Raw genomic sequence first — 26,257 nt, 5'->3', positions numbered from 1 at the left:
TATATGTAGGTGTTAAATAAGGGAAAAGAAAAGTTCCTAGACAAGAAACCAGATATTGAAAAGAAGTTGTAAAAAATATATAAATAAAAATTATTTTAACCTTCAAAAATTTATAATATATATATTAAATAAAACCTTAAAGTAGCTTAAACTAAACAAAATTAAAACCAAGAAAATTAAACCCCTTAAAGACCCAAAATATTATCTTTATTATCCTTGAAATCTATCCAAGTTTCCTTTAATATTTCCCAAATTGAATCTTTAAAAATTAAAAAGAACTGGCACAAGGTCAGATCAAATCAATATGCTTCCCTCCCTCCTCCTACCCCTCTCTTGAACGAAAAAAAATCCCATCTTAACCCCTTGACGCCCCACAAAACGGTAGAAAGAGAGAGAAAGAGAGAGGGAGAAATGTCAAGAACTCATGTTCAAATGTCAAACTGAACCGACAAACCGTTAATTAGCAAATCAAAGATATGCCACGCCACAGACACACATCCGAACAGGCCAAAGGGGGGAGGGGAGCAGCAGTGGCGTACCCAAAGGGGGGACTACAGGGGGGACTACAAGGGGGGACACCACAGGAGGATCCACAGTCTCGCTCACTGACAGCTCACAAAATCCGACAGTTGCGCACATTCGAAAAAAGATCAATGGGAATTGTGAAAGAAGCTGAAGAAATCCAGCAGACGGCGAGCAATTAAAAGGCGCGGGGCGGAAGCAGCTCAGGTGAGCTGTTATGCACTGGGAAAAATTAAGGGGTCACTTGGAAAATATGAAAAACTAATTGAGAGAAATATTTGAAACCTTCAACTATTTTTTGGAATTTTTTTTAAATGAGAAAATTGCCAGGTTTTAGGGCTTACAAAATGTATACAAGTTCTTGCACAAAAAGTTATAATTGGTATATATTTTTTAAAAGAATTAAATGGTTCTATTAAAGCATGCATTTAAAAATAGATATACTTGGTTAAGAAAATAAGACTAAATGAGCCAATTTGGGAAAATATTTTATATATCCAGAAATGTATTTCTTGCTATCTTGTTTTCAAGAGAAAATAGTTAAATGACTTTAAAGCCTGAGAATTTTGTATATTATATATACCTTTAAAATAAATAAATAAAAACATCTAGGATTATTTTCTAATAATTGTAAACTATTTAAATTTTAATGTAATGATAATAATTTGTAGATTAAAATATTTTCCATAAATATAAAGAAGGCAATTAATATATAAAAGAAAGAAAATAAAACAATAAACACAAAAAAGGAAACCTTCTTCATAAATCCGAAGCTTACATGCCCATTGGAGATTGTAAATCTTCTATAAGATCGATTAAGAAATCGCTTATAACTAATTTTAAAATATTCGCAATCTTTGAATAAATATTTATGAATATTTTTATATGACAATTTTTATGACAAATCACATTTTTAAAAACTCATAACTCAGTCAAAAATGCATTAATTTCAATTCGAAAAGCATTTCTGTGTTAGTTTTAAAAATGGCAACAAATCTGCATACTCTGAAAAAAAATTTAAAAACTTTATTATTTTTGTAAATTTTTTTTGACAATGTAGAACCTTAAAAAATGTTGAAAAAATTTTCTAAAATTTGTTTTCCTTCAGACATGGCTAGATCAACTCGGCTGTTCGTGCTGATCAATAATATACATGATTTATAGGAAATGACTCCTTCACATTGTTAGATGCTTCTGACTGAAATTATAATACTCTGCAAGGGTTATAAAAAATCAATGAAAAAACCATAATATTTTTAGAGAAATATATTTTATTTCTTGCTATAATATATGTTAATAAATTTATTTAAAATAAATTAAACAAAAACAAAGAATATAAAAACGCTAAAGACCTAGAACTTATTTTTGTTTAAGAGTTTGTTGGAGGAAACTCATTAAAATAGTTTTCTAAATTGAAAAACAAATGCTAACACTTTCTTTATGAAATTATATATTTTTGTTATTATTTGTTTATTATTATTTTATATTTAAGTTAAATTTATTTCGAGTGCAGGGGATTGCGGTGTATCGAGGGAGGCAACCGAAACGTTTAAAGCGCCCAAAGGCCGTCAAGCTGTCAGGGATTCGGACTCGGTTACGGATTGGTATTCGCAGATCTTGGATCGCTTTTCAGTTCAGTTCAGTTCAGTTCAGTTTTTCTGAGCTTTAACCCAGGATCGGGATTGGGTTTGGGAATGGCTTTAAGATAGGGTTTCGACTCAATCCCGGCATTGTCAATCATAAGCGAGGAGGTCCGATCCTCCAACCCAAAAGAGAACCAAGAAAAATCGAGGAAAAATCCAGCAGAAAACGAAGATGGAAAATGCAGAGCTAGGAAAAACGATCTTAGATCTTGCAACAGTCGTGGAGCTGAAGCTCAAGTCGCATCTGTCGGATTTGCATTACCGCATCTCTCCGACTTGCCTTGAAATTATGTGAAATTGATCAATTTCAACGTTGCCTCGACCATGGAGGGGCTTCTAGACCGTCTAGATCCACAGACTGCAGAGCATTTAATGTAAAATGTCAATCAAAAATCGCACAGAATGGCAAAGCAACTTTGAAAATTTAATTAGAAATGTGTACACGTACATGTACCCGGGTCCTGGGAAAACTGGGAAATGGAAAATTCTCTTCACCGACTGCTCAATTGAAGCGATGAGAACCAGAGTTTGCCTGTGTTGGGGAAAGTGTCAGGAAAGATGGACTAATTGTTGGTGGAAATGATGGGTAAAATATCTCAAAGAATTACAGAGAAAATGGAGTTTAAAATCCAATACTCAAGACACCTTTTTTAGACTTCCCTGAATGTATAAACACACATAACTCTGTCTTGAATGACTATAAATTCATTCCCTTAGTAATTCGCTCCATTCACTGGAAATTGTAAAGAAAAAATCTAACAACCAGAAAAGATAATAATAATAATAGTTGTAAAAATAATCGTTAAAAAAACTGGTGAGAAAAGTGGCCATCAAAATATGAAGTTGGTTGGTGTTTGTATATTTTTTTTATAGTGCTTCCCAATTAGAAATCCGGTCGGTTGACTTCAAAAAGGGTTAGTTTTGTGTATTAATTTGTCAACTTGACAACAAACAAAGATATATATATATAAAGACAAAGTCAGAGTTATCAATGGAGCCTCAGTCTCGGACTTCAACTTCATGCTAATTTAGTTATAAACATATTTTTAACCTGTACTCCAACTCTGGCCATATATCATGCCATATTTCTTGTTTCGGTTTTTAATGCTTCATTTCTTTGAATTTCATAATTACACGGCTTTGACCGCTCAACGTGCCTTTATTTTAGTTGTTTTTTTGTATCTTTTTGTGGTAACTGTTTTGGTTTTTGTCATTGTCAGTTTTTCCTGAATGAACTTCGGCTTTGGGCCAACTGGTTTTTTGTCTTAATTAATTATTGTTGTATAATTTGTAGTTGTGCATGTTTGTTAGCTGCTCATAATAATGATAATTCACAAGAAGTGCTGAATGGAATGGCAGCATTTTCACACACTTCCGGTACAGTTGGCACATCGCACAAAATAGAGTTTCGAGTTTCGAGATTCGAGCTTCGAGTTTCGAGATTCGAGCTTCGACTTTTGGGCTGGCCCCAAAAAAGGGCGTTGTGGGCAATGTCAATCAATTGGTTGGCCAACTTGGTTGGCCAGTTCTCCGCCCCCCTCCCCCTGGTATTTAGACCAGACTCTGGGGTCCCTCTGGCGGGTCTCGAGCCAAGCAAAAATGGCAGCTGACTGACAGACAGATCGAAAATGCTGTTTTGCGGCGCGGACCCAGGGCTCATTTTGGCCTGGCCAACACACAACTGGCTGCTGCAGAGGCTGATGCTGCTGCTACCAACAGCAACTGTGGCGGCTAACTGAAATTGGCCAGCAGATAGAGATGGCAGCGTGACACGAGGTGAGGTAAATAATAAATAAAAGCACGAAATAATGAATAAAAGCTATAAATAATAAATAAAAACAAGAAATAAAAGCCAGAAACAATAAATAAAAACAAGAAACAAGAAATAAAAACATGAAATAATAAATAAGAGCAAAATATATTAATAAAAACAAAAATATAATAAAAAAAAGGCAACAAACAATAAATCAAAGCAAGAAATAATAAGAAATAACAAAGAAATATGTCATAAAACTTCTTAAAAATAACCCAAAATATAAAGTGAAAGCTACTGACAAATCTAAAGTATATCCAAATATTTTATAAATTTTTTCTAAGCTTATCATAACCAAAGAATCAAATTAAATAGTTAGTAAAATAAAAAATGAACATGAAATTAAATATTTTACTATGTATTAATTGTATCAAACAATAACTATTATTTTTTTTATTTCATAACATATATTTCAAAGGACCAAAAGTATCTCATGACATTAAATAAAGCCTATAAATATATTTTAGTCTTTTAAAACTAAAATAACTAATTTTAAAACCCTATAAAACAAATGCTCTTTCTACATTATATAATATATACATTTTATTAGTATATACATTTTATTCAACAAATAACTAATAAATAAAAATCAATAACTAACAATTAAAAATAAACTGAATAATAATAATAAACCCTCTAAATATTTTCTAGACCACCATAACAGAAATAACTAATTTAAAAGGCCTATAAAATGCATGTTTTTCATTTATTTTATTATGTTTACATTTTAATTAACAACAAAAAATAAATAATAATATGTAAAAATCTATCTCATATTAAAAAGAAACTGAAGTGTCCCAAGACATTTAATAAAGCTTAAAAATATTTTGTAGGCCTTAAAAATATAAAGAACTAATTTAAGAAACATAATAATTAAATCTTTATCTATATTTTATTGTGTATATATTTCACTTAGTCAATAAATATACATTTTAGATCCCATAAATATATTCCAAAGCTTTAAAAAGGCCCCATAAAATTAAATTTCTTCCTCAAATGCATTACTTTTGTATTCTATAAAAAATAAATAGTTTACATTTAAAATTTAATGTATAAAATATATAAAATATCATATATCATATAGAATATATAAAATATATAGAATACATAAAATATATAAAGTATATAAAATATAAAAGAAAATAACCCAATAAAAGTGTCATCTCTAACACTCCGATCTGCAAACTGAAACTGGAAATCGGGGCGTCTGGAACTGCCACGATTCGCTGCCAGCCAAATCGATCGAACTGCCTTCATTAAACAGAAAACAGAGCGAAAAGTACGAACAAAAAAGTAAAGTAAAATAAAATAAGATAAAAAAGAAGTAAAAAAATAAAAATAAAGGTGGACTAAGGCAACCTCTATGGCGACTATGGCCATCCCGCTTCGTCTTAATAACTCCTTTCCTGCCGCCGATTTGCCAGCAGCCAAAGACATCGTCAGTGTTGACGAGTTTGTCTCTTTTTCTCAAGGGAAAAGTGGAGTAAATAGGGGAACATATAAACATAAATAGTGTAAATAATATAAATAATATATAAACAAGATAAATTTCTTTTTTAATACATTTTTTACCCTTTCACGGTATTAAAATCTTGGTCAGAAGCCTGTAAAATATGAAGGAGCCATTTCCGACCCTATAAATCATATATATTCTTGATCAGAATCAAAAGCCGAATCGATCTAGCCATCTTTCGCAAAAAAAATTTTTTTTCAATTTATTTTCAACTTTTTATTTTGTTATTTTTACACTCATCAAACTTTGAAAAAATAATAAAAATTTTAATTTGGTTAAATTCGGAATTGAGTATGCAGATTTATTAAACTATAAAATACAAGCATAAAACACCTTTCAGAATTAAAATTCTTGCTTTTTTGGCTTAGTTATGAGTTTTTGAAACTTTGATATGTATCGATATATATCGATTCAAAGAATGCTGAGATTTTAAGCTTAGTTATGATCGATTTCCGATTTGATTTCATAATTCAATTGCAAACTGCTTCGACAGCTACTTCAAAATATTGAATTTATAAATTTTATATACCTTATTAATGTCTTTACTTGTTATTCTTTTATGATTCTTTTTTTTAAGGAATGTATACATACTTTTCCTTGCTAGTCATCCCTTTTATTTATTTATATATATTATTTTTTGTATAAAAAAAACATTCCCTTTTGGCAACCCTAAAAAAGGTAGCAAAACGACAGCAGCCGTGATCTTTTCTCCAACTCCAACTCTGATCTGCGATCTCCGATCTCCGATCGCTCCATTGCTCCATTAATTTCCATGTTGGCCACAATTTGACTTCTGTTCGGCCCTTTACTCTCTCGCTGTCTCTTTCTCTGGGTCTCGTGCCATCTCTTTCTGGTAGCTGACTTCTATATATATATATATATTTCTTTTTTTTCCAACAAATTTGCAAATTTGCGAACCGTGATTGCCAGGCACGCAATTTGCGCTTGAATGGGGAGGAACAAAAACTAAAAAAAAGAAAAACAGAATCTGCAACAAATTGGAAGCCAATAATCAAATGTCAGTCAGGAGCAAGCCCCGCGATCTCTTTCGGGGTTCTGTCAGTCAGTCAGTCAGTCAGTCAGTCATTCATTCAGTCAGTCACTCGCTCAGCCATTCAGTCAGTCATTTGGTCATTTAGTCAGTCATTCAGTCAGGACGGTCAGTGGAACTCCAAAGCTCATTACTCAAACTCTGAGCAAAAGTCCCTTTCCACTTGGCTTCTGCACTGACGGAAAAATCGAATAAATATTTAAGAATATCATTCAATTATATGTAATAAATATTTGTGGTACATTTTAAGGGCCTCTTTAAAGTTTTTTAGATAAAGAGAGACCTAAAAAATATAGAAATAAATTTAAAATTGAAACAAAAATTGTTTCTGAGCTTTAACATTTAAGGATTATGATTCCCTAAACAACTCTATTAAATTTTTAAGAGTCTCATTGAAACAAATTTATATTCTATGTATTTTAAGGTACGAATATCTAACAATATAAGTCTTATAACTATTATTTAAGGTATAAATTTATATTCTATATATATATAGGTACGAATATCATACAAAATAAATTTATAACTATTTAAATTATTTCAATATGGTATGGAATTTGCTTTTAAAACCTTAATTTAATCTACTTTTCTTTGCCTGAATTTATGAGACTATCATTTAAATATTTTCCATAAATATTAAACATTTTTTACAACTCTCTGAGTTCCTTAGAAAAAAGGCACTGAAAATATAGAAATTAATAAAATAATAGGAAGAAAAATTGGGTTTTCTTAGTATTTTTAATTATTTTATTATTATATTTCAACTAGTTACCTGACATTAATTGCTTTAACTTATTTTAGGCAATAAAATTCCCTAGGAAATTTGCTAAATAAATCAAGAGTCTCAATAAATAAATTTTTAATAATTTTTATAGGTCTCTAAAAGACCTAAAAAATATAGAAATTACTAATATTATTAATTAAAGTCTCCCATCTAAACTCTATTCCAAGATACCTTTCACAGCCTTCACTTCTTCACCTAATTTTAAAGCTAAAAACTTTCCCCTATAATTACCCACATTTTCTAACAGTGTATGGCCCTGCATCTGTGCAAAACTTGAACTTGAAGCCTGTCCGATCCGGCTGTCTATTCATTTGAGCGATTTTCGTTTTTCTTTACTTTTATTTTATTTTGGAATTCGATTTTGATTTGGTTTCGGTTTCACGCTTGCCCGCCTTTACTGATACTTTAATTAGTTGCCCAAATTAATTCCCCGTATTACAATGAACTCGAAATAAATATAAAAAAACAAAAAAAAAACGGAAAACAACAAAAGATTAACACCGAATTCCAATTGCGATGGTCGATATTGTTTATTGGTTCCACATTACGCCCGCCGCGTATATAATTAACAATAAAAAATTTCAAACACATTTTGACACAATTTTAATAGGCAATAAAACTCAATGGAGTACAATACGAAAAAAAAAGACCCAAAACAACAATTGAAATGAAATAATTTTCGCCGGCAATGTGACCATTGTTTGAAATTGTTATGCGACTTATTGTTGTTGACAAATCGATAAACAGCTCAATTAGCATTTTTGATGCCCAATCGTTAAGGAACTTCGACTTTGAGGCTCGACTGACTGGCAATCATAAATCAAACCATAAAAAATACACATATACATATATATAGAAGTTAAGGGTATATCTTGTGGCAGGGAATTCAATTCGGTTCAATAATCAATTCGTATGCGCTGCCTGTCGCTCTGCACAATTATGCAAAATGAGCTGTCAAACGAGTGAGTTTTTATGCCCCAAAGCCCATTCCCCCCTTGACTTTGATCTACAATAAAAAATATATGTATATAAAAATAAAAAAAGGAAAATCCACAAGTTTATAACTTGTTCGTACACGTGTTTGCCTAATTTCTTAATTTATCTACAAGGATTCAAGGCAACAGGAGCATTGGGATAAATATTAAAATTAGGCAAGAACAATTTTACAAAGAAAAAATTAACACTTTTTCAGTTTTAAACATATTTTTATCTAATTTGATTCATGATGAAAATCGGAAAACTATATTAATATAACTGCCAGAGAAAAAGTTGTTGGATCAGTATGTATCAGTAATTATAACCATGATCAGTAAGGAACTATGATCAGTAATTCAATATAAGTAAGTATCAAGGAACATTAAGTAACTATGATCAATAAGTATCTATGAACATTAAGTAACTATGATCAGTAGATAACTATGATCAGTAATTATCTATTGCAGTAAGTATCTATTACCACTAAGTAGCTAAATTATTAATTAACTATGATCATTAAGTATCTTTAATCAGTAATTAACTATGATGAGATAGTATCTATGACCAGTAAGTATGTATGTATGATCAGTTAGTAACTTTGAACACTTGTAAACAATGACTTGCAACTTTTGTAACACAACACATTTCTAAGACTAGGCCGGCAGCAGTCACTTCGTTCCGGGGATGTTAGAACCTGTTGGGAATCATAAGCACAGATGTGCGAGATTTGTTTTGAAGCTAATTTAAGAGCATTTGAATGAAACTATGGAGTTATTCTTCTATATAATTTTACTAGAATATAAGTCGGAGCATGACGAATCGGTGGACTATATATATATATATATATATATAGCTGCCATAGGAACGATCGGAAAATTAAAAAAAAAATATATATATAACTTTTTTAGTTTTCAACACATTTTTACCAAATTTAATATATAGCCATTGTATATTAGTCTGGAATTTTGTGTAAGATGTTATGAAAATCTGACTATTATATCATATAGCTTAAAATAGAGGAGATAATTTCAAATTAATGCAGCTATTACACCTAATTTTAATTGTGACCTAAATTTTAGTAAGAAAAACAAATCCCTCAATGCAATGCGTAGAGTTTTCTTATTTAGAGTCTTAATACATGTTCTAATTAACTTTAGTTAACACAATTAACTAGGAAACTATACAATAACTAAATTAATTTACAGTATAATAGCTATGAATTCCTACAGATCTCCCAAAGACTTGATATTAAACAACTCAATTAGCTTGAATTCTTAAACTTTCTTTTAATTAAGTTAAATACTATTCACCAAGAACGTAATATAGTGAAGGTGCAAGTTTTTCGATATCATCTTAGTCCTTGGCCTGATCCCGGCTCTCCTTAACAGGATCTCCATCACCGGGTGACTCTTGCACTGGATATCTGACAGCTCCCAGATAGTCCTCCAGACAGGGTGCCTTCTCCTGGACACTCTTGAGACTGGCCAAAAACTCGGCAATTGTGGCATAATGCACAGATTCACGACGAGTTTGATTCTGGGCCAATTCCTCCTCACTGGTGTCCAGGTACTCATCTTCCTGCTTCGTCAGTGAAGGAGGATTGGGAGGAGGAGATGGAGGAGTATCCATTTCAGAAATTAACTAAAAACGAGCAATTTTTTATCTCAGAGTTTGTGTGAGGCCTGAGTTGATGAGTTTTGGTTTGAGGTTTGTTTTTTAAAGTGAAAGATTTCAGAAGGTCAACTAAGATGGATTTTATTGAGATTTTTCAAGACTATTTTTATAGGATTTTTTGTGGCAAATACTTATTATTTAAATGCTTTCTTTGTGAAGTGAATTTAATCTCTTTAAACTTGTACATTTCATATAAATTCCCCTTTGTAAAACCTCTAGTTTTCCGCTTGGGTCTTCGGTCTCCTTCTCCACTCTCTGTGTTCAATTTCAATTCAATAATTCAATCACGTGGTATTCGTATCGAATAATTGAATAAGTCATCGTGTCGAGCGACACAAATTTCATTTCAATACGCAGAACGTTTAAACGAAATAAAAACCGAAGACAAACTCAAAGGCGATCTGCCGATGATTGAACGCTCGAGGAAGGGTTTGGCCAACCAGGGGTTAAGAGGAGGGGTTAAGAGGGGCTAGGAGGGGCTAAGAGGGGCTAAGAGGGGGCACCTGGAGACGGAACCAAATGGCAACGTGAGTGATTGTCGCAAAAGCTCAAAGGCGTCTCTCACACACCAGCTCTTCGAATTGTACTGATTTTTATTTATTTTATGTTTGAACCGAAACGCTCACGGAATCCCAAATGAAATGCGACTGCGCTTTTTGTTTCCAGGGGGGGGGGAGAGAAGGGGGTTTCCCTACCGATATTGGGGTTCATGGTCCCCCCCTTCCCCCTCGGTACGCCCCCTTCAACAAAATTGGTGTGGGAAAAATTAAAAGGCAAAGGCGTGGCGTGTTCACCTCGTGGCGATTTCAATCGAATTTTAATTGCCAGAAAGTGGATCTTAACTGATTGGGAGAGTGTTGTGTGGGTAGAAAAATTAAAGGTTTTCAAATAAAGAATGTAAAAATATATAAATATACTTAATTATATATTTTCCAAGACCTTTCAAGCCTTAAAGTAATATATTTTGACACGATTTTTATGCCCTTTTGAGGTATCACAAATTCATTCAGAAGTTTAAAACTCTGTGAAGGAATCATTTCCGACCCTATATATCATATATATTCTTGATCAGCATCAACAGGAGAATCGATTTAGCCACCTCTGACAGAAAAAATAATTTGAAAATTTTTTTCGAAAGTTTTTAAGTGGTTTTATCATTAAAATGGTCTCAAAAATTGATCAAAATTTAAATTTATTTTTCATCTAAAATTGATTATGCAGATTTATCAAGGTAATAAAAACTAGCATAGAACAGTTTTCCGATTTAAAATTAATGCATTTTTGGCTTAGTTATGAAGTTTTTAAATTTTGATTTGTCGAAAAATGTTATAAAAAAATATTGTTAATATCGGTACAACAATGGTAATGGGCCTTCAGTCAGAAGCTTAAAAGTAAGTGAAGGAGTCATTTCCGACCTTATAAATCATATATATTCTTGATCACCATCAACAGGCGAATCTTTTTAGGCATAAAGGAGAGAAACAAATTTTTGAAAATTTTTTTTCAATTTTTTTATGCGTTTTTTGTCATTGTTAACATATTGAAAAATTGACAAAAATTTTAGTAGCCTAAAAATGTAATTGCGGTATGCAGATTTATTAACCTAAACAAAACTAGCACAGAACAGCTTTCCAAATTAAAATTAATACTTTTTTGGCTTAGTTATGGATTTTTATAAATTCGAAGTGAATTTTTCTCTATTTTTAATGATCGTTTGTATGGCAGCTATATGATATATTAGTCCGATTTTCATAACATTTTACACAAAATTCAAGATTAATATATAATGACTATATACCAAATTTGAAGAAAATCTGTTGAAAACAGGAAAAGTTATAATATTTTTTTCTTAAAATGTTCCGATTGTTCCTATATCAGATATATATATGTATATATATAGTCCACCGATTCCCCATAATCCGTTTTATATACTAGTAAAATTATAAAGAAGAATAACTCCATAGTTTCATTCAAATGCTCTTAAATTTGCTTCAAAACAAATCTCGCACATCTGTGCTTATGATTCCCAACAGGTTCTAACATCCCCGGAACGAAGTGACTGCTGCTGGCCTTGTCTCAGACATGTGTTGTGTTACAAAAGTTGCAAGTCATTGTTTACAAGTGTTCAAAGTAAGTAACTGATCATACATACATACTTACTGGTCATAAATACTTACCAGTCATACTTAATTATTGATCATAGTTACTGATCATAGATACTTACTGATCAGAGTTACTTAATTTTCATTGATACTTACTAATCATAGTTAATTACTGATCATAGTTAATTACTGATCATAGTTACTTAATGTTTATTGATACTTACATATGCTGCAAAAGTATAAAAATATCTATAAAGATTGATTTTAAGAATGCGATTATTTTAACTGTAATTATGATTGATTTCATCCCATAAGCCATTTGCAAAATGAAGAAGTATGGAAAATTGAGCTTCCCGAAGTAAATTTATGTTGTCGTTACCTTAAGGATTTTAAGAACTTCCTTAAACTAAACCCTATTAGAAAAAACTTGGTCTTAGCTTGTTTAATCATCTTGTTTTACATATAAATCAATATATATATATATAGATAAAAACATGTAAATCAGTTTTTAAACTATTTTAAAATAGATTTTAAATCAAAGTTTCTTCCTAACAGAGATTAGTCTTAGTATTCTTATTTTGAATATAAGAAAAACATAAGATAATGTATAGGATATCAACAAGTTAGGTATTTTATTAAATATTTCAAGGGTTTACAAACTATTCTGAAACTTGATTTTAGGATAAAAATCTTAAAAGCTTCCTTAAACTATACCCTTGAATAATAACCAAAGCTAAAACTTACTTTTATTGTTTAAAATGATTAAAATCTTGGGTTTTAACTTGTATTTAAAGTACACATTAAAAAAATATATATATATATTTATAGAAAACGTAAACTTAAATCATTATTTAAATTAAATTCAATTAAATTAATGAAAAATATCATTATGTAAATGAACATTTAACCCACTCATAAATGAAACAAGAACCATTTTCCCTTTGGTCGCTTAAAAGAAATCCCCCAACTGATTCCATCACGTAAACTGGGTCGATAACTGACCTACAGAGAGAGCCCAATACCCAAGAATGCAATCAATTGGAGGGAGAAGAGGGACAACCTGTATCGATAATCGATGCCGTCGCTTGTCAATAGATTTTTGACATATTTCATTTGCTGCGATCGACAGGGCACAATGAACTCCCAATGATTCACACGCTCCGTGGGAGAAAAATGCAGCAAAAGATCGATTGGATCTTGGCCAAGAAAAAAACCTTTGCAAAGTTAAACAAATCAATAAGAAATACAAAATCCAAAATACACACAAAATACACAAAACGATGCAAATGGCAAATGGCATGTCAACAATGCCAGCGAGTAATTGGCAGTGCTTTTCGGCTGATCAACGCTCGCTCTGAAGTTGATGATTGCACATCTTTTGGAACCTCGGTACCTTTTTTAGGTACTTGGAACCCTGATGCCTTTGAGGAGCCTCTTGGATCTGATTGCAATCACTGGGATCGGCTACTTTTTCCTCTTCTTGTATGTATGTACCTTCACCTTCAAGCGGCTAAACATCTGGAGCAGGCCGAGAGTGTTTTGTGAGCCAAGGCAGCTCCACCCATCGGTTTAACTGATCACTGATCTTTTGCCGCCATGAACAGAGAGAGAAATTGGGAGTGAAGTACTTGTATCAGAATATATAAGAAAGAAGAAATACTTATACCTCATATTGATGGGTTTTTTTCTAGTTGTTCAAGAGCTTTCTAGAAGTTTTAGAGAGTTTGCTTTAATTGCTTAATATTGCTTATAATTCTCTTATTACTTTTCTTGAAACTTAAATAATATATTTCTTAATGTATTTAAGATCAAATAAATAAGCAAAGAAGGTTGAATAATTTTTCCAGATTTTTCTGCTCTTTTTTTAGCCATAAAATAGTCCTTAAAGTTACTTTCCGTAGAACATTTACTGACCTTTTGCTTATAGTTCTCAAGTTGCTTTTCTCCAAACTTCAAATATACATTTCGTAATTTATTTATGATGAAATAAATGAACAATGAAGGATGAATAATTTTTCCAGACTTTTCTGCTTTTTTTCTAGTCAAAAAAGTTAAGTTTTACAAAAAAGCAGAAAAATCTGGAAAAATTAAGGTTTGCAAAAAAGTAGAAAATCTGAAAAATTTATTAATCCCTTAAGTAGCATATTTTTTGCACTTTTGCTTATAATTCTTAAGTTGCTTTTCTGAAAGCTCAACAAATGCTTTTACTTATTTATTTCTGGTATGAATTTACACATTTTCTGATCTTTTTTCTTCACATAGAAGTCTCAACAAAGTTTGTGAATAACTTATAATATAACACTATTAGTATTTACCTATATTTTCAAGTTTTTTTTATGAAACTCTAAAGATACATTTATTTCAATATTTCTGGTTTTAAAAATCTACAAAGTATATTGTTCCCCGATCCTTTAGTTACTCATTAAAGTCTCCCCTTTCAAGTCATGTTTATTATTATTTTGTTATTTTGCTTATAATTCCCAAGTTGCTTATTTTGGCCAATCTAAATATACATTTTTCTTATGTTTCTTTTTGGTAAAATAGATTGATCTACAAAGTAGAATGAATATAAAGATTTTCCGCTATTTTTGCTAAACAACGTTATAGCCAGTTTCCGAATAACATTTTCTGAGTATTTGCTTATAATTCTCAAGTTGCTTTTCTGCCCCTTTAAGTAAAACAAGTATTAATTCCCTTTGTTAAAGTTCTTCACCCATTTAAATCAATTTTCAGCTTGTTTTTCTTTAGTTTATTCTATTTTTAGGAACTTAATTTCTTTATATTTTATTTTTATTTATTTACCCTATTTTCTTTTCAAATGTTCAACATTTTCTCTCTCTGTACTTAACGTCTTTGATCTGTCACCGCTCGCCAATCGAATCACTGCAGACGCGAGCGGCTGCAGATAAAATTATTGAAATTACATTGGCAAGACGCCGTCGATTGGCATTAGGGGTACTTGAGAGGGAGAAGGAGGGGGGCATTCCGGAAAAAGGGGGATATATATATATCTATATATATATATATATATATGAAGTTAAAGAACAGCTGCCGCTGAACACGATCACCGACACTTACTGGCTACGCTGGACTAAGGCCAATAATTATCGCTTTTAGCCACCGGTCCAAAGCCTGTCAATGCGATTCGAAAAATGTCGTCAGTGTCGCCCAGTGACTTGGGAGTAGTATCTCATCATATACACTGAGATTCAGGGATTCACGGATCCATGGATCCATGGATCCAGATCCCCCTGATTTCCCCATTCGATTTTCGTTGTCGTCGCTCGTTTTTAAAATGTAATCATCATTAAAATATTTATGGGTTACCTCTCGCTCTAACTGGTCGGCTTGTAATGACCATACATAGCAATTGGTTCTCACGTTCGGGCCACAAAAAAAAAAAAAAAAATAAAAAAATACAACAGGAAAAAAAAAAGAAGAAGCCAGATACCAAGTTGGCCAACGACCAGAAACGCGTTGCCAATTTGGCGTCATCGTTCGAGTTGAAGTCGAAGTCGAAGTTAAAGTCAAAGTCAAAGTCGGGAGTCGCAGTTGAAGTTGAAGTTGAAGTTGAAGTTGCAGTTAAAGTCTGAACTGCTGAAGTTGTCATTGTCATTGTCATCGTCACCTGTGCCTCTCTTTTTTTTATAAACAGATTTACAGATTCTTTTTTTATTTTGTATTTTGTAGCGGCAGCTGCTGTATCTGTGAATCTGTCGAGATGCTCAGATTGAAAGTCAATTAATTTGCAAAAGGGTTTTCTAAGGCGGTCAGCATTGAAAGGGGAAAATGTATATAGAATATAAAAGATAAATATATATAAGAAATAGGATAAATATATACAAAATTTTTATAAAATATATATATAAAATAGGGAGATTTAAAATATATCTTAGGGCAAAATAAGTAAGCCTTTAATTTGCGAAGGCTTTTAAGCTGAGATTGAAATAAGGAATATATAAAAATGAATATATATATACATCTAATTATGTATATACAAATAAATAAATATATTCATAAATTTATATTCATATATTTATATTTATTTCATATATTTATATTCATATATTTATTTATATAAATTATATAAGGGGAATATACCTAATAAATTATGATACATTCAAGAGTTTTTTATTACACAAATATTTTAAAGAAAGAAATAAAAGGGAAATCATATATATATCTTAAGTTTCTTTAATGAAAGTCAATTAATTTGTAAAGGGGGAGAAGTTAAAGAAGAAATGTATAAAAAAAACACAGACTTTAAATAAAAAATACCTATAAAATAACCATAAAATATATAAAAATTCGTATCAAATATATATACTAAATAGAGCGACCTAAAAAATGTCTTAATTATGATTAAAATTGAGAAATTTAATTTGTAAGGTTGTCAAAGGGAGAATAAAATAGAAAATAGAATAAAATTTAATCATAAGGAAAAATATTTATATACATTTATCTTTATCTTTTGAAAAAAATAAATACTAAATAAATTAAGATATATTCAAAAGTTTTAAATTTTGCAGAGGTTTTAAGGAATGATTTCAAGGGGAGATAAAAAATAAAAACTCTATCTATTTCCCAAGATTTTCAAGTGGAAAATTAAAAGGGAAAAATATATACAATCTTAAAGTACTCTACTGTGGATGCTGATCAAGAATATATATGATTTAAACGGTCGGAAATGATTCCTTCATATCGCTACAAACTTCTAACTAAAATTAAAACACCCTTGCAAGGATAAAAAAAAAGCCTTGATGTTAATTATTAATATGGATCCAATTTAGTTTCTTTTAAACTAATTAATTATTATTATTTTTCGTTTCAGGAAACTTAGCTAACTTAACCCAATTAGATAAAGATAAACCAATTGGATCTCGCAACCATGGTTTGAGTCTAAGTTGATCCAGGAAGTGCTTTGGAAATGGCCACCTGATCTCTCTCACTCTCTGGCGCCGCTTTCCAATAAGCCGAAGCATCGCCTCCTTCCAATATGACATAGAGAGCTCTCCCGATGGCCGTGCAAAATCAGTTACTCCCACGACGCCGGTCGGAGTGGAAGGAAAAAATAACCGAAAACGAAAAAATCTCCGTGCAGGAGATCGCCGCGTCGGTCAACGGTAAAAGCAAACGGAAAAGTACCGCGGAAAAATCAGTCGAAAATGCGAAAAATCAGTGAGCCCCCGCAGTGAAAAGTGTGTGTGAAGCGGGGGCAGTCCGGGCCGCGATCGTATGTGTGTTTTTTAATTACTAAATGCCTGTAAATATATATGTACATAAGTACATATATATATATAATTACATGAAAATATGTAAGTATTTATATATGTAATTGCATATATACATAGCCAAGATCAGTGCGCTTTTCTTGGCTAGTTATTTTTTTTGTTTTTGTTTATGTGCAAGTGGAAATCCAAGCAGGCAAAGTAATTGTATTCGCGTTTTCAATGCCTTCAATAAGAAGGCTTAATTTCGTCTTTTTGCGTCCGTTTTCGTTTTCTAATTCGCCGTTGGGAGCTGCAGCTGCATCCAAAGTAATGCGAGTGAGTGAAACAAACTTATTTTCATATTTCTTGTATCCTTGTCCTTCCGTGCATTCGGTCAGCCAATTTTGCTCTTCATTTGCCCTTGAATATTTATGCCCTAGAAAAAGCCGTAGGAAGTACCGTTACTGACTTTGGCCGCTCTCTCGAACTCTCTCTCTCTCTCTGGTAGGTTGAACCTGAGAGCGAGAGAGGGACTTGGAGAGAATTCGATCTACTTCTGTAGTTCCTAATTTTGACACTTGGAGTGCTGCTGCCTTTGTTTACCTTTTTTGTTTATCTCTTTGCAATTTGAGAAACAGAATTTGAGAGGGGGGAGGGTACCAGAAATGCAAGCGAAACTTATATAAATATATATTTTCAGCCTTTTTTTTTAGTGTGTATTACAGCGCCCCTTTCTCCTTAAATATTTCCTTTAAGCACAAACTAAACAAGAAAGGAAGCTAACTTCGGAATGTATATTTACGCTCTCAGTTTGCAATTAAATTATTAGATCGAATCGTAAATCAATCATAATTAAACTTTAAATATTCGCAGTCTTTGAATTAAAATTTATAAAAAATTTTATATAACAATTTTTACGACAAAACAAAATGGACAGAACTCATAACTAAGCCAAAAATGAATTTATTTTAATTCGGAGAGCTTTCTTGTATTAGTTTTAATAAGGTTAAGAAATCTGCATACTCAGTTTAAAATTTTTTAAAATTTAGTTTTTTAACATGATTTTCTTGGCAATTTTAATGATAAAATTAAAAAAAAAAAATATTAAAATTTTTTTCCTGCAAAAGAAGGCGAGATCGATTTGCCTTTCGGTGCTGATCAAGAATTTATATGATTTATATGGTCGAAAATGACTCCTTCACTTTCTTTTAAGCTTCTGACTGAAGGTCCATTACCATTTTTTTATTGATATTATTTTTATTTTTATATGAACATTTTACTATAAATCAAAGTTTAAAAAACTCATAACTAAGCCGAAAAGGCATTAAATTTAATTCGGAAAGCGGCAGTATGTCTATTTTTAGCAGGATAACCAAACTGCATACCTAATTTATTTTATTTATTTATTTAAATAAATTTCAATTTTTATAATTTTTTTTTACTTTTAATGATGTAAAAATAACGATAAAATTTAAAAATAATTTTTTTTATTTTATTTTTCTTCCGAAGATAGCTAGATCGATTGCGCTGTCAATGCTGATCAAGAAAATATATGAGACATAGGGTCGGAAATGACTCCTTAATGATACTTTAAGCTTGTGACTGAACTAATAATACCCTACCCTGCGCGAGAGTATAGAAAATGAAGCTTTCCCTTTATTAATTTAAAAAAAAAAACTAAATTAACCTTTAATGATTTCCTTCTTTCTTTATTTTCTATCCCTGATTTGTATCTAAATACTGTGCTCCCTGTTCTTTGATTTGTGTGCTCGGCGAGGCGTGATCGAAGTGGTTGGGAGGGTTCTTGAGATCGCCACTGGGTCCACCCCTAAAAACTTGTAATTCTTTATTTTTTTAATTTTCCCAAATGGAGGAGTATTTACTGTAGGTTGTTTTTTATATATATTTTTTCTTAATTTTCCTCTGTGTCCGTTGTCGTTTATCAATTATGACAAATCTTTGCGCATGCGTGGCCAGCGGCATCGTCGTCGTCGTCAACGCAGCTATTTATAAACTTGGTAAAACTTGGTAAAAAACTTCTTCCTCATATGTGTGTGTGTGTGTGTGTCTGTCCCATTCCGTGTTTCATTTTAATTTGTAATTATTTCCTCAGCTGCCTTCGTTGTTCCCCCTCCGCAATTCAAACGATTCCATGGACTCTTCTTGTCTCTGCCTTTGCATGTCGCTTTTTTCGAACTTCATTTGCGCTTCGGTTCGGTGACAAATAAATTAAGTGGCAGCCTCAACCAGAGAGGGAAGCCAGTCAGCTTCGAGACAAATACAACAAAAAAATACATAACAAATACAAAAACCAACATAAAAAACAAGAGGGGGAAAAAAAACTAAAACAAGAAATGAAGACTGCCCCAAGGCTTGGCCCTATTATTGCAACAGCAACAAGTGCGAATATATATGGGCTAAGTCAGGGAAAGGACTAGAAAATGCTTATTAAATTCATTTAAAAATAAAATAATAATATTTAAAATAATTAAAATAATCTTAAATATTAACTTAACTTTGTAAAATTCTATAATTCTCTTAGCAAATCAGGTTAATAATTGAATTATGAGAGTTACTCCAAAAATAACTTGGAAATTATCAACAAAATTCAAAAGAGATTGATGGGAAGTTGTCTTTAACTTTAGGGATTTTTTTTTTTTAGTAAAAAAGATCAAAAAATCTTGCAAAACCCCATTAAAAAACTAGATAACATACAAATTTAATTATAGAAAATTTTATTTTTCTTTTATGGCTATCAAAAACCTCAAAATGTATATACTATATATTTTTATATAAACCGCAAAAACAAATTAAAGCCGAAGTTTGCTTTTTTCCAATTACTCAAATAAATCAAAATAAAATATAAAGTGCTCCCAAAAGTAAAATATAATCATGATAAGGGGTTATATTTTAATAAAACCAAACACACATATATAATTGTTTAAATTTATGGGAAAATACAATGATTCCCGGAAAACCTATATACCTTAATAGCCTCGATAATACCCTTAGGAATAATCACTTCAACTAGCGGCAATTAAGAATAATTCCCTGGTTGTCTAGAGCTTCTGGAAAAGATGCCCCTTTGGGATTTATTAAATGTTAAGCGATTGAAATTATAATAGGTAGTTTAAAGTAGTTTAAAAAAATAACTATTTAGATAAATATAAATTTTCAATAATATTTATATTTATGTATATATTATTTATTAATATTTCTAGTAAAGTTCCTTTTGCATGCAAAGGACCTCACACATTTCAAGTGTCAAGTGTCCCTGAAAAACTACTTTTCAACTCCAAAGCCCACACACACACACTTGTGTGTAAATTATAACAACTCATCCACTCAATCAAAGGGTTCCAACCGTTGATGATGATGTTGATGATGATTATTTCCGTGGATCCCCAAAAAATATCAGCTGCTGCTGCTGCTGCCAAGATGCAAAATCTTTGCCCAAAAACGCTTATTAATTTGGCATGTGACAAATTGTGCGTTGGCCAGCAATTAAAACAAGTTTTCCGTGGATTGTTGCTGATTTAACAGAATTTCACAGCCAAGACACGTACAAAACGGCTTCGATTTGGTATATATAGAGGACGAGGACGAGGACGAAGATGAGGACAAAAGATGAGGAGGACCCAAGACGAGGACGAGGAGCGTCAACAGACGACAAGTGGCACTTTGGCGCATTAAGAAAATCTGTACAAGTGTCACTTTGGCACAAACAGGGTAACCCAAGGAGGGGGGAAGTGGGAAATCAGAAGCCAGACGGCGAGGAGGAGAATCTGTCAGCTGGAGGAGATCGGGATTGGAGGTGGGCCTCCCAGGTCCTTGGCTCTGAATTATAACGCCAACGTTCCGCTGATGCTCCATACCTCTCCCTCTCAAATGCAATTCCACATCTCCAACAAGGATTACGCTGCGCTTGTTTAATCACTTTTCATTCGAGTTTCGAGCAAAAAAAAAAAAGGCAAGAAGAAATTTGTCCAGTCATCGGCATTATTTAATGAGTTGCCAACAGGTTGTTAACCAACAGGCTGGCTCTGCCAAGCCAAGCGGAAAATCATCGGTCTTGGGGTTCAGGTTCACGTTCAGCTCGAGGTCCAGCTTTGGAGCTACAAGATCCCCAGATCCCCAGATCCCATCTGCTTTTGGATCCAGATGCAGATTCAGCTGAGTCAGCGCCGCAAACAGAAGCCAACAGCCAACAGCCAAGTCCCTCAGTCAGTCAGTCAAGCGGCCTACGCCCGGACGAAGGAGAAGGCTCAGACTCAGACTCCAAGACCAAAACCGAGGCCAAAACCGAGGCCAAGACCAAGTCCAAAACCCAAGCAAGGCTCCAAGTAAACAGGGAAAAATATTACAAAATTTATTTAATACATTTTTAGCTATATACAAGGACTTGTAGTAGAAAGTAACCTTTATTACTAGTCACAATTAATAACATTTGTATAAATAATCATTTCTCAATACTTTTTTTAAAAAAATCATTTCCCTCAGTGTGACCAGCTCATGTAAATGCAACTTGTTGTCAGCTCTGCCGACACTTGACTTGCCCTCTGCCAGCGTCTCAGTCGCATCGCAGCGTGTAATGTCAATTTGACAGACAAACTGTCGACCGTTTGAAGCATTTGCAGCTACTGTCTACCAGCAACCGATTATGATTTGTGCAATGTGCGCTTTCTTTGAAAGATTAAGGAATATAGATTCTTAAAAGAGCATTTAAAGATTTATCTGAAGATTTTATGAATCTGTTAAAAAGATGCACAAAAATATGCTATAAAAGGATTTCAAAACACCTAGAAACTTAAATTCGAAGGGAACTATTCTGTTTTTTAATTAGGATTTAAAAAAAAAATTAAATATTTGAAACTACAGAATCAAATATTTTAAACTTAATGTTAGAAGATTTATCCGGAGATTATAAGAATCTGTTAAAAAGATGCACAAAAGTATGCTATAAAAGGATCTCAAAACCCTTAGGAACTAAAATTCAAACGGAACCATTTCTTTTTTAATTGGGAAATAAAAAATTCAATATTTGCAAATATAAAGTCAAATATTTAAAATTTAAATTTAGAAGATTTATCCAAAAATTATAAGAATCTGTTAAAAAGATGCACAAAAGTATGCTATAAAAAAATTTCAAAACACCTAGCAACAAAAATTCTATTTATTTTTTCTATTTCCATTCCATTTTTTCAAGTATTTGAAATTTAAAGTTATAAAAATTGCAGGGGAAACGTCACCCGAAAGTATGCTTTATTATATTACGGTTTCCGTCCTTCTTACAAAATTATTGCATACACTTGGGCAGTGATTTAAAAGGATTTCAAGACTCGGGGAAACGGAACCCCAAAAGGGAATGATTCTTTTGTAATTAAAAACTAACGAATTAAATATTTTAAAAATTTAAATTTAATATCCAAATATATGACAAAGGATTATGCTATATCTTCCTTTATTTCTCCTCCACACATTTCACATTTGTGAACTTCGAGAGCTACTTGAAGATACAAGAATTCCCAATAATCCAGCCCCCCTTTCGGCGTAGATCTATTCGCCCCCCCAGCCGATGTTTGCTCCTCCTTCACTTGAAGTGGCACTCGAAGTGCTACTTGGACCTGGGGATTACACACACTCACACACACACACACACACAGGCACAGTCTGGCGTTGGCATCCACAGCATTCAATAAAGAATGTTTGCGATTTTTATCTTGCAAACGCCGCGCGCGCGCTCTCTATCTCTCTCTCTCTCTCTGTGTGTGTTGCGCACTCTCGCCCTTTTTGCATTCGGCAGATCGCAGATACAAACTACAAGATACAAGATACACACAGCCCCAAAGAAGTCCCTCCGAAAATCGCCTAACAGGCAGCGGCAAAGAGCGGCCCCTTCGGCTTAATACTCATAATTGATTAAAAAGAAAATTTCCATGGCATTTATGCGTACCACGCCACTCATACACACAATGTCGAGTTGTTGACAGCCTCCGATGGAGTTGATCAGGAGTTGGGGGGATACACTCAGAGAAACAAAGTCAGCAGTTGAAATTTGGGAATATTGCATGCATAAATAAGTTTCTAGGGTATCGAAAACAAAGACTAAATGATTGAATTTGGAGTTTACATATTGAAAAAGTATAATTTGTTGAATACATTTAAATTTTCTGATTTGAAATTAAGACTTGTTAGTGAAAATTCCTTAGAAAATAATTATTTTGTTAATATTTTCTTGAATATATATTAAAATCTAACATATTTCTAACATTTTTAACAACTTGACTTAACAAGCTAGAAAGCTTGCTTCTGAAAGCTGAAGACTAAATACCCTTAGATCGCATTTTAAATCATTCATAAATAAGTAAAAAATGCTTTAATTTGGAATCGGAAAGCATTTTTATCTTAGTTTTTATAAGGTTTATAAATCTGCATAATCAGTTACAGAATAAAACAATTTTAAAAATTTTCGATTTTTTCACAATTTCAATTTTGATGATAAAATGTTGAAAAAAATTTTACATTTTTTTTTCGTCCGAAGATGGCTAAATCGACTCGGCTTTTGATGCTGATCAAGAATATATATGGTTTATAGGGTCGTAAATGAGTATTTCTCTATGTTTTGAGCTTCTGAATATAATTAAAAAACCCTAAATAGGGTTAAAATGTGTGACCTTGCCTTTTTTAGATTTAAAATTCTTTTAGTCATATAATTCCTTATTCAAAATAAGTATAATAAGTAGAAAATATGCTTATATAATTATATATTATTTGAATAAATAGGACATTCATTATTTATTCAATTTCAACTGAACAATATTTATTTATCTTTTTTTATTTTATCTTTAGTTCCTTCCTGTTTCTCTCTGTGTAATCAAATGTAGTTGGTTCTGTGGCCTTTTCTCTGTTTTTGTTCTGCAGTTGGCACTGCTGTTTTTGCGTTCTTTGGAAGTAGTTGTCGAAATGTTTTTATTTGTTATCGATTAATCGCTTGAATCAACAGCAACAGTCGTATTCAAACGCAGACTCATAACCAGACTCAGACTCCAACCCATACCCATACTCAGACTCATACCCAGACTCAGATTCAGACTCAGGACAGTGGCAGAGATACTCGAGTGCTGCCGCTCTGGGGAAATGTTGCTGTGTAATTGTTTTGAAGTCTTCTGCTCTCGCAGATTGGTAGCAGACTGGCTGTCAGCCAACTCAGAGTCCCAGTGCCAGTACCAGTCTCAGTCCCAATTCCAATTTCAATCCCATTTCGGACTCGATTTGGCGGGCCTGTCAAATGCTGATTGATCGATTGCCTGCACACGTTTTTGTGAGCGCATTTATTGAGTATTTTATTAATATCAACTGATCGATGGGCCTGCCGCCGCCTGTTACAATTTCATATCTTCAAATTAACTGCTGGTCTTTATATTTTTAATTGCATGAAATCCATGGAATGGGGGTCTTTAATAATTAACTGGGAATATCTACATATATATTTAAGTCGATGTGTTTATTTATTCAATTTTTATATGTTAAAGTTCTGGAAAGTGTGAGAAAGTCTTGGGGTATTTGAGATGTTTTTCCATTGATTTAGCTAAAAAGCTTTGAATTTACAGTCTAATTTTAATATAATATTTTATATAATATATAAATATTTATAGTAAAAGTGATATCCTAGAATTTATTTGTATTTTAAGCCATCGATTGACCATTTTCAGAGGCAACAGCTTACAATAACTATTTTAACTTTAAATAAAAATAGTTTTAGGTGAAGGTTTACCTTCCTCTTCCTATTTGTATACTTTTTTAAATATAATATTTATCTATTTATAATTACCTACCAATCTTTTAACTATACATATTTCCCCTCCTGAAATAATACCCAGAAATCGTGACTTTATAGAGACAGACTTCCGCGAAACGATTGATTGTGTGTGGCTTCCATTGAAAATCGGCTACCAACTTGACCAAACTAGATCACACCCAATTACCATTAACCCATTATCAAACCCATTCCCCATCAACTCATAGACTCGTGTTGCGATTGGGGGGTTAAGATAACCGGCGGTTAGTCGAAGAAATACCACCGGTTAGTGGGTTAAACTTTCGGCTCTGAAAAAAGGCCACATTGTCGCACCCGTAAAAAAAAAGAACGCGGAAAAAACGTATTAAATACAAATTTCCTGGTAATAAAACAGAGACCGAGACAGAGACCAAGCCAAAATAAAGAAATAAATCTTTACACCCAAAAAACAAAAACAAAAAAAAAACAAAAAGGAAAAGAGTGACTAAGTCGAGATGGTTACTGTTGTTGTTATTTCGTATCTGTATCTGCGTGTAAATCTCGCTCACATCTCCAGATGAAATACGGAGAGAGAGCCGGGTCTCAAAACAGAAATTTTTATTGGAAATCTGTACGCAGAAATAGTCATCATCATCATCATCATTCGGTTTGGTTTTGGCTCGGGATTGGGATTGGGTTTGGGATTGGGATTGGGTTTGGTCTTGGGATCTCGCATCACATCACATCGCATCGCATCGCATCTTTTTCTTGTTCTTTTTTGGAGAGGCCTCAGATGCATATCGCTCTGTTCGCGCCGGGGCAATAAAAATATATATGAGCTGTTGATGACTGCATATAAAAATGATACAAAACGAAGGCTCTTTCGGATATAGAGTGATATATGTGTGATATGTGCGATATATGTGTGTTGTCGGTAACTCCTGGAAACTCAGGCCTCTGAATAATTCCCGAAAAAAACAAGCTGATTGAAAAATGTTCAGGGATTTTTTTTGGGTTTATAAGGAATACAAAAATATGTATCTTGAAAGGTTTATAATGAAGGAAGGTGGCTAAAAAAATATTTAAAAAGGTTTCTAATCTAGATTTTTGCTAAGAAACATTACTTAAATGGTTTTTTTTAGGATAGAGTTATTTTATAAAATTTTAACTCGTTTAAAGTTGATTGAACTTGT

At 32.4% G+C, this 26,257-nt stretch overlaps 2 protein-coding genes across 4 annotated transcripts in view; both read right to left on the bottom strand.

Annotated features, from left to right (window-relative positions):
• The window catches only part of LOC110178026 (uncharacterized), a 62,524-nt gene that overhangs the window by 20,751 nt on the left and 15,516 nt on the right, over positions 1-26,257 (bottom strand). The gene's annotated exons all lie outside the window — the stretch shown is intronic.
• LOC110178027 (uncharacterized) lies at positions 9,568-10,056 on the bottom strand. The gene has a single exon (XM_020945043.2). The coding sequence runs from the start codon at positions 9,928-9,930 to the stop codon at positions 9,655-9,657; it is 276 nt and encodes a 91-aa protein (XP_020800702.1). The 5' UTR covers positions 9,931-10,056; the 3' UTR covers positions 9,568-9,654.

Source organism: Drosophila serrata, unplaced genomic scaffold, assembly GCF_035046125.1.
Source record: "Drosophila serrata isolate PLE 108 unplaced genomic scaffold, ASM3504612v1 contig_292, whole genome shotgun sequence".
Lineage (NCBI taxonomy): Eukaryota > Metazoa > Arthropoda > Insecta > Diptera > Drosophilidae > Drosophila > Drosophila serrata.
The sequence above is the reverse complement of the archived record's forward strand: the minus strand, read 5'-3'. Positions and strand labels throughout refer to the sequence as shown.